Source organism: Corapipo altera, unplaced genomic scaffold, assembly GCF_003945725.1.
Source record: "Corapipo altera isolate COAL_440 unplaced genomic scaffold, ASM394572v1 81, whole genome shotgun sequence".
Taxonomy (NCBI): domain Eukaryota; kingdom Metazoa; phylum Chordata; class Aves; order Passeriformes; family Pipridae; genus Corapipo; species Corapipo altera.
In genome coordinates this window covers 1,266,022-1,278,867 of record NW_020884987.1, presented here as the reverse complement: position 1 = coordinate 1,278,867, position 12,846 = coordinate 1,266,022, and the positions used below count along the sequence as shown (strand labels likewise).

At 53.4% G+C, this 12,846-nt stretch overlaps 1 protein-coding gene across 17 annotated transcripts in view; it reads left to right on the top strand.

Annotated features, from left to right (window-relative positions):
* PCBP3 (poly(rC) binding protein 3) overlaps nt 1–9,791 on the top strand; it is a 52,493-nt gene extending 42,702 nt beyond the window's left edge. For 9 of the 17 annotated variants that reach the window (XM_027666205.1, XM_027666220.1, XM_027666219.1 and 6 more), the window contains 2 exons: nt 647–816; nt 9,388–9,791. In XM_027666205.1, coding sequence (XP_027522006.1) covers nt 647–816; nt 9,388–9,433 — 216 coding nt within the window. In that variant the 3' untranslated portion in view covers nt 9,434–9,791. Of the gene's footprint in view, nt 1–646; nt 817–2,524; nt 3,466–9,387 lie in introns of those variants that run through there. The other 8 variants (XM_027666221.1, XM_027666218.1, XM_027666216.1 and 5 more) reach the window with 1 other exon arrangement.
* The last annotated feature ends 3,055 nt before the right edge of the window (nt 9,792–12,846 follow it).

Here is a 12,846-nt window from a genome sequence, read left to right as displayed (position 1 = left end):
CATTTGCAGATATTCAAACCTCCAGCTGGCTCTGATTTTTTCACAAGAGTGTGAAAGATGTGTTTTTAAGTAGGAGTCACCTCTTCTGCAGGTGCCACAGCCACATGGTGCTCTCCTGAGCATGCCAGTGAGCCACTGGATTACACTGAAAGAGCTAGAGGGGGTAACAGAAGCACCGAGGGCATCCCAGTGGGGTAGAAGGAATGTGGGAGGGGGCTCCTGAGGTTGGGCTGTCCCCAGCGAAGGCAGAGGGCTTGTTTCCTTCTAGTAACATGTCCAAACCACCTTTGGGTTTGCTGTAACTGGCAAAAGGATAAGTAACTTGCAAAACACTGACCATTTATTAGACCACAAAAATTATTATTACTGAAATGAGCTCTCCTTGAAGCCCTCTGAGATGCTGGGCACGGTGTGTGGATACTGGAGGTTTTGCCCCCACAGGGAGCAGATCAGGGCAGGCTGCTGGACGAGTCCTGGGAGGACCATGCTCGTGTGCAGGTGGGATTCACCCCTGGGCTGTCCCTCTCCTGTTTTCACGAGCACTAAGGTCACACGCGTCCCAGGGCCATGCAGTTGTGCTCGCGTCCCGCTGGCGACGGTCAGAGCTGCCGCTTCTCAGATGTTCCCTCCGTGCTTTTTTTCCTAGCTAATAGGCTGCATAATCGGACGCCAAGGGACCAAAATCAATGAAATTCGGCAGATGTCGGGAGCGCAGATTAAAATCGCCAATGCCACGGAAGGGTCATCGGAGCGCCAAATTACCATCACAGGAACCCCTGCAAACATCAGCCTTGCGCAGTACCTCATCAACGCCAGGTGAGACCCCCCGCAGACCTCCGCCACCTCCTGCCACAGGCCAGTCCCATCCTGCTGGCCTGGTGGGAGCAGCCCTCGCTCCCAGCACCATGGGCCAGGAGGGGCTTCCCAAGGCCGGCTGGGACAGTTGGTGTCTTGCTGAGAGCTCTGAGTGGAGACCAGACGTCACCAGCGGGACATCTCCCTCCAGCCGGCACTTTGGCTGGGGACTGGGAGCTGCTTCACTGCCGGAGGGTTGTGCCAGTCACCTGCCCGCCCGCCACCCTCGCTCCTGGATTTTGCTCACGGGTAGGGCAAAATCACCGGTGTCTTTCTCTGTGGATGAGGCAGGGGACAAGGACAGGGATGGAGCTGAGCCGGTGGCAGGGAGGCATCACTTGGGACCTGCTTGCTGGGATCCCAGCATCGCTTACTGCCTCTTCCATGTGCTTCCAGACCTCCCAAAGGCTTTCCTCCATCCAGTGAAAGTAATCAGTCCAATAAGCGCAAGACATGGCAACGGCCTGATTGCTTCCTTTTCATCATGAAAAGCTTGGCGCAGCAGGGCTTCACAGTGGCCAAGGGTTCCCAAAACTGCCGCAGGCTAGGGGGAGATGCAGCCCATGCCGAGGGGGACCAGGGGTCCGGCAAGGGCCTGAGAGGGGAGCATGCAGGGGAGGTGTAGCTGGAGAGACAAGCTGGGGACTAGCTCCGTGCTGGCAGTGAACTGTCTCCAGACCTGTTTGCCTGTGTGTATAGACTCATGGATAGAGAGTTTAAAGGGATACAGGACCTTTTACTGGCTTTGCACCCACCTGGCACAGCCACACAAGCAAGCCTGTCCACCTCTCTGCGTCCTCCGCTACGGGCAGGATTGATGCTGTGCCAACGCATTGGATGTGTGCAGCTGCAGGAGGCTGCTGGCAGGGTCCTGAGGACGGGGGGCTGTTGGCGGCGACTCTGACATTTGTTGGGGTGTGGGCTGGGAGTACCGGTGAGGTCTGTATGTGCTTTCTCCTCCTTGCACCCAACCTACCTCAGCCCCGACCCACAATAGACCCCCATCATCCCATCCCGCCCTGCTGTCCCGCTGCCCATGCCCGTGGCACCTCTCCACCTCCTTAGGTGAGAGATGGGGCCAGCCCCCCGCAGGCATGGCTGAGCGGCTTTCCAATCCCAGCTCCTTGCCAATCCCCCCTCCACCTCCTGAGACAAGTGAGAGAAAGAAAAGAAAACCAAGCAGCTCTTTGTTGCTGGGAAGGGCTGGCTGAGCTGCCACCTGTGCAGAGATGACCTGACGGGGGGCAGGATGGGGCTCAGCCTCTCCCACAGTTTCCAAAACCAGAGCAAAACGAAGCAGCAGGGGGAGATGGCACAGCTGTCTGTCCCCCGTGGGAGAGATGCTTCTAGAAGAGAAGCTGTGTACTGAGTTGTCTCCTGCCTCTGGTGGGTGACATCTCTGCTACAACACGGTGATGGTAGCAGGCACTACCTGGCAGCTGTGAGGAGTGGCAGCCAGCCATTATGCTGACTCTATGCTCCAGCCCCCCGTGCCCTCCACGGGGGACCCCAAGCCACCCAGAGATGCTCTGCCTGCCCCGTCTAAGCAGGGCGTAGGCAAGAGGAGGAGCACTGCCCCAGAGGGTCTTTGTTTTCTTTTCTGCTCTGGTGATTAAGCACTTGTTTTTTGTCTCCCCCCCACCCCTCTCTCTGCCCCTGTCTATTCTAGGCTGACGTCTGAGGTCACTGGAATGGGCGCACTCTAATTTCCACCCACCATCCTCCACTCCGCACCACCTGACCCTCTCCAGCCACCGGCACTCCACCCAGCCTGTACTGCCTGTACATTTACCGTCTTCCCTTTGCCTCCACAGATACTCTTTTCTTTACTAACGAATATATATATATATATAAAAACACATGCGCATATGCACACACTGGAACGGTTCTTTACAAGCTCCTTGCTGTGCTCCCAAGGCTGCTCCCAAACTCTTTGGTTATGGTCCTTGTTTTCAGCGTACGGTGTTAATACTTCATCTGCTTTCTGGGGATGAGGGAGGGGGGAGAGGGGTGTTTTTTTTCTCACTGGTGAGACTTCTGGAGATGACGGGGTCTCTAGTGTCAGTCTAACGTAGCTACTTACACGTTTGAGTTGACATTGGAGGTACTTTCTGTAGCCTGTGGACATATGTGATGCCAACCAGAGTTGTGCGTGCTTCAGATGAGTTACTTTTCTCACCCTTCTTCCTTTGGTGCTCCCTCTTGCTTGTCCTGGCTCACCTTTGCCACCTCACATCCCTGCCCTCAGGGTACGGGTGTAGTTTTCACCCTGTGTTATTTGGGAAGCGGAACGCGCACGGGAACCACAAGTTCACCCCCAGGCTTCTCTCTTTGAACATGGCATGGTCCAGACAAGCCCTTTTTCATATTAAATTAAGGGAATCACACACACACACACACATATACACAAATGCTCCTTTTTTTTTAACTAACGAGCAGCTGGAAGTGGGAAGAACTCAGCTGTGTGGGACTCACACCCCCAGGGGCCTTTGAAAGCGCTCTTTTGGCAATCCCCATGGTCAAAACCTTTGGACGATAGCTCAGGAAGCTCTGTGAGCTGGCTGTGTTTGTCGTTGTTTGTGTTCAATAAATGTCTGTGCAGCTCTGGTACCAATGGGCTCCGACTGTTCTTCTCCTGGCTCACCCCACCAACTCCAGCCCCATCCTTCCCTCTGCATCCTCCCACACCTTTTTAGCTGCTTGGAGGGAAGGTGTGGGTTGTATACAATAGTTCTTCATTACTATTATTATTATTACTAATATTATTATTATTAAATCACTATCGTAATTTTTTATTTTATTTTGTTTAGAGAAGGTCCCCAGGAGTGATGCACTTCTTGAGTGATTCCATGCTTTCTGTCTTTTTCCAAAGTGAGAGTATTTGGCTTGCATAATCTTTTGGTTTTCCTTAAGATTAATTTAAAAGTTACGGTACAACAACCAACATCTCTCACTGCCCCCTTGTCTGGACGGATCTGCCATATCTGTGCCCCACACCCTTCCCCAAGACCCTCTATGCCCAGTCCTGCCTTCTGCTTCCAGGCTTTTATTCTCTCTCCTACCTCTCAAATAGGAAAACAAATATGTTTTCTGCCTGTCAGTTCCTGACTGTCCCTTTCTCAGACTGCAAATGAGGGGATCATGATACACCATGTCCCCAGACAGCTGAAGCAGCTGTACTGTACATTTTTGCACTGTACCACATGGGAAATATATTGTTTTTCCAGGTGAGCCCCAAGACTTCATGGCCTTTCCCTCTCTTCCACCCTCAGTGCTGGCAGGAACCTCTGGCAGCTTCCCACCTTTCTCCTGCCGGGATGCTGGATCACTTCTCCTCCTGTCTTCAGTGCTGACGGCTCAGCACTCACACAGGGCTACGTCAGGGACTCCGGGTGATGCCACCTCATCAGTGGAGCCAAAGATGGGCAGGAGGTTATGGGGTCCAGCAGGGAGCTAGCAGGGATGAGAGCACAGCCCTGGAAGGTGAAGGTGGCTGCCAGCCCCTGCTGCTGAGCATCAACCATTTGTTCAGCCCAGGTGTCCTAAAACCCATGCATGCTCAGCTCTCCAGAGCATTCCAAGCCTCTGTGGTTACAGGTGCTCCCAGATCCTCCATAAGATGCTTTGCTGCCCATCCCCAACCCCTTGCTCTGCTCTTCTTGGCACTTTGGGTTCAGCTGTGCCTTTTGGGTGGTCCAGCAGCAGACATGCTAAAGACCATCCCCTGATTCCCCATCTGAAGAAGTGCAGATGCTTTGGGCAGTGCTGCTGTGGGCTCAGGTGGAGCCATTAGCCTCTGCTGACATCATCTCCCCCTTGTATTTGTGCTGATGCTGAAGATGGAGGGAGTCAGGCACCAAACGGTTCCTCCCCCAAGTTGCTGACTGGCCAGCACAAGCACAGAACCACCTGCCAAGGTGGTGAGTCAGTTGTGGGCAACTGGCACTCCTCATCTTCTCCCGGTCATCACTCTCCTTTAGACCAAATATTTTTCCCACTGAAGGAATGAGATATCCATGTGTGAGACCCAGCATGAAAATAACCACCCAGCAGCGTGCCAGAGCCACCCCGGTGGCCTGGCGGGTAAGCCATGGCAAAAGCTGCACATCCCCACTGCCACCACCCTGCATGGCAGCCAGTGGTGTGGAGTGATGCCTCCTCGGAGAGGGACGGTGCATGGAGAGAGCCAGCCCAACCTGCCATTGGCAGCTCCTCCATGGGGTTCCAGGACAAGCCAGAGCGCAAGGAGACCTTCCAGGTGATGGAGGAACAGCAGCAGCAGCACCATGTTGACCAAGGCTGAGAAATTCATCACAAGCCAACATGGTTGTGGGGTTTGTGCATCTGGGAGCGCAACTGCATCCTGATGACAATGAATGTGGAAATGGCTTTGCCCGGGAATTGGCGGTTTCTGCAGATCACATCTGCCCTGAATTCCTTTGCTCTTTGTGCGCTGTGCTCCCCGTGTTATTCCCCACCTCCACTGAGACAGCGCTGCCCAAAATAGCAAATGCCAGATTGGATCTGCCAGATGCAGCCGAGCTCAGAGGCTACTGGAGAGGGGGAGCAGTCAGTAGCAATTCCTTTACACCCATTCTCACGCCAGCAAACCCACGGATAACATCCACCTCCAGGTGCCATCCCCATTCCAGCCCACTGCCATGCATCCATCACCCAGCAAGACTGTGGAAAAGCCACCACAGGAATCAATGGTGAAGGAGAGAGGTTGGATATAAGCATTGCTCTGGCATCAGGCCAGTATCCAAGACATCGTGTCAAGGCTTGTGCTGCAGCAAGGACCTGTGCTCAGGGAAGTGCTCCAGGGAATGTAGATATGGCCACGGGGGACAAAGGGTGGACCAAGCAGTAGCAGTCACCTCAGGAGAACTGCACAGTCATAGAATCATGGAATATCCTGAGTTGGAAAGGATCCACAAGGATCATCCTGGCCCTGCACAGGACAACCAAAGCATCCCTCCTGCTGGCATGCCCTTTGACTTTGCAATTTCTCTTTAATCAGCTTATCCATCATCATCTGGGCTTGAGCATGGTTTGGAGAAAGAGGTGTTGGAACCACTGCAACATCTCCTGGGATCATGTTGATGATAAGGAGGATAACAACGAAATCACAAGTAATGTATCAAGCTCGGCTTTGATTTCTTCAGGATGGCTCAAAAGGAGATTTGCTGCTTTCTTTGGAAGGAGCTTCAATGTGTTGCTTTGATTTGCGATAGGTTTCCATTTTGGATGAACTTAAAAATGCTCCAGTGATGCATACACAACCATGCCACTGGGAAAATTTTCTAATATTGTACTGAATATTCCATACAAGGTGAATATCCCAGTTAATCAACTTTAATACATTGTTTTTCTCTCCCAAAACAATGCATTTTATCCAGCCAGAATAATTCAACATTTCTGGAAGCAACCAGCTCAGTCAAACTCTTTGGGAATGAGTTATTTTGTGGGAAATTGTGACTTTGACTGGAAAGTATTGGTCCAATGCCCCCAGAGTGTGGGGGTCTCCATCAGAGAGGGGCCAGCTGAGGTCTGTGCTCAGCCCCTTGCCCTCAGCTGAAGGTCTCCACTGCCCCCACACATCCTTGTTGTGCTCCCAAAATTGTTTGGAGTATTGTTACATGCTATTTTTTTTCCCCTAGACTGTATTTGCAAATCTAGTACATCATAAGGTTGAAAAAAAATCGACTGTTTCCCCTAAGGGAAAGTGACTTTCACCACGGAGACTCTTTAAATTTCAAACTCTCTTTGAGCTGCTTTTCAGGGGTTTGTTATGTAGCTATGCTAGTCACTTTTAATTATGCTAATTCCAAGCTTATGGTCCATTAGCAAGGGTAATTTCCCTCCTCCCGTGCCGGTAGAGGTAGGGTTTCTGGGGGATCACTGTGTGCTGTGGCAGGGATGAATGCTTAGTCTCATTTTCTCCTTGGCCACAGGGATGGAAGGCATCTCTCCTAGCCCTGCCTGGCTGCAGCCCCCAGCCTCTGGGAGGTATCCCTGTCCCCAGCTCTGGTGCCCCCCCGGCTGGTCGCTAGGTGTCCCCATTGACCAGCTTTTGCACGCCTCCTGCTCCAGCCGGGATGTGGGAAGCACTGGGATGTCCACTGCTTCCAGCTGCTAATCCATCTGCCTGCGGAAGACATCCCACGCTGCTGGAAAGGGAGTGGGGTTTTGTATGTGTCCTCCCCGCACACTGGTGACGAGCAGTGACATCCACCGAGTGTGTGGCTGGCACCACGTGCCACTGTGGGAAGGGTCCCATCAGTGCTGGGACCTTCCTTGAGCCACCTCAGCCCATATGGGCAAGGACACATGACAGGCATCTCCTTGGCCATGGGTGTCCCCACACTTTCGGGATATACCGGCTGTGCCAAGGGACAAGGTCGGTGGCACAAGCCACCACCTTACGCTGGCCCGAGGCCATTCAGTCTGGCAGAGGGACAAGGTTTTGCTGGAGAGGTCCTGAGGGTTTCCACCTCTTGTGGTTTCCGGGGAGGCCAGCACTCACAGGCGGGATGCTCTGTGTCTTGGTTGGCAGCAGGAGCGGCTGCAGCTGGCGGAATGACTTGCAGAAAGGTCAAGGTCTCAGTGCAATTCCCCTGCTCCCATGTTGGATATCACAGGGAGCTGGGACTCTGCTGAGGGGGATATTTTTGCTTTCCCTTCAAAAAGAATGCAGCTGCAGATCTTAATCTGCTGTGCTGGGCAGCGAGCCTCAGGCCCCTGTCCAAAGAGTAACGTGGCAGTGACTTTTAGGAAGTACTGAATGTACCAGATGTGCAACTCCTTCCACTCCAGATGTGCAATCCCCCTCCCACTCTGCCTCAGTGCAGTTGTCCTGCAAAGAGGAAGATGAGACTCCAGATCACTCAGAAAGCATCCCACAGACTAAATCCAGCCAAGTGCAAAGCCAGACTGGCTCTGTATTCCCACACTCATGTTTAGGCAGTTTAACCGCAGGGGTGTCTCTTCCCAGAAATGACGCTCATGCCCGCTCCACACGTGGGGAATAAAACCAGCCGGAAGATGGAGAACATGATGGAGCAGCAGGAAGAGGCTTCACGTCTGAGCGCCTCACTGAGCCGCAGCCTGTGGCTGATTCAAAACACGTGTGCTATTTCTAGAAGGAACTGCTTTGATCCCAAAAGAGAAGTCTGTGATGTGCATGAGGACTTGAATATTTGAAGCACACTTGGAGCACTGTGTCCTGGTTCCCTGCAGGCACTGTCACTATTTATTCCTAGAGAAAGCCTGTGTCTAAGAGTATTTGCATCTGGATCTAAAAGGGGATGAGTGACCCTTGGCTCGGGAGCTTCTCCAGATTTTGATGCATCAGATGAGACTTGGTGGTGCAGGATGCTCCATGGAAGCAGGGGCACAGCGGAGGAGTGAGATGTGCTGTGGAAGTGTGGGCATGGTGGTGATGGGCCACCACAGTCAGCTGGCAGCATGGGGAGAGCAGGATGGAGGGATAGAGCAGCATCACTCTGGAATTCAGGGTTGCATGCATAGCTTGGGATCAAACCACAATGGATATCCAACAGGATTTCCCAGTTCAAAGGGGAGCAAGACATGATGTGCTCACCCAAAAGCACTCAATTAGTGGTGTGGGGTGTTTTTTTTTGTGGGAAGACATGGATGTAGCAATGATGTAGCCTGAGGCCTCTGCTGCAGCTGGTGATATGGTTTTCCCAAGGGATGCTGCTGCATTCTGCTAAGCACGCAGCCATGCTCCTGAATGTCTTACAGGAGAGCTGCAGAGGAACTGTCCATAAAAATTCAGTTAGGATGCATACCCAACACCCAGGGAAACAACCATCTCCAATGTTTAAGACAAATTTTCAGTTGCATAGCTAAAATTTATTTTCTTGCCATGAGTAGATCTCCCATCTGCGTATTTTGGGCTGAAACATGGTGATTTCCAGAGGCACAGGATGGTGCAGTGCAGCACCAGGCAGATGTGCAGGGGTGTGTGTCCTTTCCCAGTGTTCCTCCCTCAGCTGCCCATCATCCTTGGATGCCCTGTGATGCCCTTGCTCATCACCGTAAATCTTGCTGATGGAGGCCAGTAGCACCAGCTCTCTCGGTCACCATCCCCACAGTCATGGGTTTGTAGGGCACAGAGAAGCAGGCAGGGGCTATCCTCAGCCGAGGAACAGCCTCAGGATGTTTAGATGGCTCCTCTGAAATTCCCAAAAAGTCACTCTCAGCACCCAGTGACAGCCCACAAGGCAAACACACAGCACACCAGGCAACCAACCATCTGGGCTCATGTGGCAGCCCAGCTCATGTTGGATGTGTTTGGGTGCAAGTGCCCATGGGAAAAAAGGGAGGCTTGTTGTGGTGTAGCAGAGCTCAGTGTGGGCACAGTTCCTCCAGCTTGACTTTTGGGGTGTGGGTGATTTCAGCGTCACGCTGGAGAGTTGCTCCGTGTTCATATAGACTAAGGGGCCAGGAGGCACCAGTGTTGGAGCCTTGGCTGAGCCCTGACCATCTCCCTTATTTGCCCTCCAGCTCTGCAGACCCTGATCCCCACGGGAGGAACACCTTCACCGCCTGACCTGAGCGCCGCAGCTGACGTGGTGCCAGTGGCTGATGCTTGAGCCCCCTCTGAAGATGCTGCCAGCTTCCCGTGAGCTTCTCCAACTCCTCCGTGGCACCCTTCAGGCCAGCTACCTGAACCCCCCTGCCCATGGCTGCCCAGACCCTGCTGGGGCAGCGATGGGACTGGGGGGCTCGAGCAGCAGGTCTCAGGGGGACAGCAGCTTGCAGCCAGTGTGCAGCAGTATCCACTTCTGCGAGCCAGCGCTTCCCATCGCCCCTCTCTATGCTTCCTTATCACCCTTCGCACCCCTGCCGCTTTGCAATGTATCTCGTGGCTTATTTGTGTCATTGCAATAAAGCTTTTGTTGTTTGAAGTGCCCTCCATGGTGAGTGGGGCAAGGCTGGGGAGCCATGGTTTGGGCAGTGGGGCATCCATGGAGAGGGTGGTGGGATGCTAGGCGGTGCCCCAGTAGCACAAAAGCCTCGGTCCCCCCAGAATGGTTAACGGGGAAACTCAGCCCACACAGACCATGAAGCAAACCATGGTTTGGAAAATGGGCCTCAGAGCCCTGGCTCCACTCAGCATCAGGAAATGATCCCATGTGGGAGCGAAGCTGCCAGGAGGGGAGGGGGGAGCAGAACGGGAGGGAGCACTGCAAAGAGAATCCAGAGCTTTCCCAAAAGGCGGTGACGATCAGGATTCATTATCCATCGGGAGACGTGTTTATAGCCAGCGTGAGTCACTGCCGGGCCCCTGGATGGGAGCAGCCCATGTCAGGGGCTGCCACCATTTGGGATGGGTCTGGACTGCCCATCCAGCCCCACACAATGGCAGCTCTCAAACTGGCCCCACCAGGCCGCCATGCACCAGCCCTGGCCCTTGGAGCAGACCCAGTGCTATTTCTGGACACATTGGGGTATGTTTTTTTTCTCTGGGATGCTTCATTTCTCACTCGAGAAGAGAAGCCAGAGCACTGCCCCAGCTCTGCATGTTGCCCTGATGCAGCAAGGGCCTCCATCTCCAGCTGGTCCAGACCTGGGTTTAACACACATCCAGTCACTCAGGAGAGGCCAGCGGTGCCTGCCTGGACCTCTGTCCCATGGGGAAACAAAGGCAAAAATGCCCATGTTGACATTTTTCTCCGTTTGGAGCTATCTTTTCCAAATGTACATCATCCCTGCTCCTGTTTGGCCCTATGAAAGGGCTGTAGGCAGGTAGGCAGCCCCCTGGGTTTTACCCCTATTTTCACCTGTCCGCAACCTGCTCCCCGGGGAACACCATCCCCAAATTTCAATGGAAGCTGGAAGTCATCCTCCCCTTGTTTGTGCTATCCCTGACACTCCCTTTGCTAGGGTGCCCAGCCCAGGTCCCTGACAAGCCACAAAACCACCCACTTCTGGCTAAAAAACAGATTTTCTGGGTTTCTTCTGCCCAGAAACTGGTAGCATGCTTTTGCTTGGAGAAAAGCCCATGTTCCTGTTCCCATCCCATTCCCAGAGCAGCAGCACCATTGGAAACCCTCCCAAAGCAGGGTGTCACTAAGATGGATGCTCTGGGAAACGTGGCTTAGGGCTCTTTTCCCACCTCCCTGCAAGCTGCCCACAAAGCACCTTGCCTGGCCACACACCCCTTTGCTGAGCTGGAAGGCTTTCCCAGAGACAGTGGCAGTCCCAGGGAAAGGACTCAGTGAAGCTGTGGGTACAAACACTCCCAAACGTTGTTGCCCCCCCACCTACCACCACACAGGGCTGGAATCCCTGCCCAGGCTGGAGACGTGGGATGCAGAGGGATGTTAACTACCTGCCTGCACTAATTTATCCTCTGCTCATCAGCTTCAAGACAAAGCATCTGTGCCCCACCGAAAGCATTTAATGGTGCAGACACCTTACACCCCTGTCTGTCGCCACCAGCCCTTTGGTGGAGGGCATCTGACTGCAGCTCCATGGCTTCCTGCTGAGAGGGTGAGTGTTTGGAGATGAGAAACAGCCTGTTTGCTTTTGGCCATCCCTCTAAAAAATAATAAAGTAGCAGCAGGGAGATGCTTATCTTTACTGCCTTCTGGGATTCCCCTGGCTGCAGTTTGTGCTGGGAGCTGCTGCATGGAGCAGGGGAAATAGGCTTGAGGACAGCAATCACAGAATCACAGAATGGTTTGGGTTTGGAGGGACATTAAAGCTAATCTTGTCCCACACCCCTGCCATGGGCAGGGACACCTCCTACTAGAGCAGGTTGCTCCAAACCCCATCCAGGCTGTCCTTGAACACTTCAAGGGATGCAGCAGTCACAGCTTCTCTGGGCAGTATTTGCTGGTGCCTCACCACTCTCCCAAGAAAGAATTTCTTCGTAGTATCCAATCTAAACCTACTCTCTTACAGCTTAAAGCCATTCCCCCTTCTCCATGGCTGAATGCTTCACATTTGGTCCTCGCTGTCTGTGAAAGATCTGAGGAGTGGGCTAGGAAGGGTGGCTGGCTTGTTTTAGCCTTCTAGGAACAGGCTGCAGGCTGGATCTGGCTCTGGTGTGGAGAGCCCAGCTGCACGCCTTGCTATATCCCAGGACTGCTCTGAAAGGGCACAGCCGCTCCTAGAGCCACAATGGCTGCTGGAGTGGTAAACATAACGAGTATAAACATACATACAGAAAAAAATGTGAGCAGAAACAGCCTGGGAAGGGGCTAACGGGTACCTCTGGGGGTTTGCCAGACACATGCAAGCTCCCGGGAGGGGGTGGATCATGCCCACAAAAAAGCGTGGAAAGGGGTTGAGCTGGCTCTGTGCTGCACTATGCCACGAAGCCAGTTGAGGTGCTTTATCCGGAGGGCAGCCCCCAAGGAAGATGCTTCGTTGTGCTTCCTAACGCTGTGGGGTTTTATGCCTGCTTCCACATGGATGCAGAGACAAGGGCTGTAACCCATGGCAGAGGAAAAGCAGGTTTTTGACCTGCATAGCTCATCTCTTTGCAATTTGGTGAGGCAGGCTGGGTTCTGGGAGCATGGGGCAGCGTGGGACCAGCCAGCAGCACTTCCAGTCCCTCCAGCTGGAGGCAGGGCTTTGTCTGGCAGCCACTCGGCTGTTCCCCGAGTGCCTGATGCCTCCCTTCCCCAAGGAAGATATGCCCAGCCTGGCAAGCATGCTCTGCTCCCTGGGAATCACCCAAGCAACAACTTTTATTGCAGAGAAACGGAAAATTTTCCCTGCTCAACTGACAGAGAGCTGAGCGCATGTTTTTCCATCCATTTTTCCTGGATATACTCCATGAGAGCGGGGTCCTCTGTCCCCTGTCCCAACAGCAGCGTCCCCAGGGCTGGGGGTGGCACATCCCGGAGTGCTGCCTTTTCTCTAAGAGCAGAAGGACACTGTAGGTGCTGCTGATCTTGCCAGTTTTATCCCTGAACCATGATGTTCCCAACTCCCAAAAACCCACTCTTT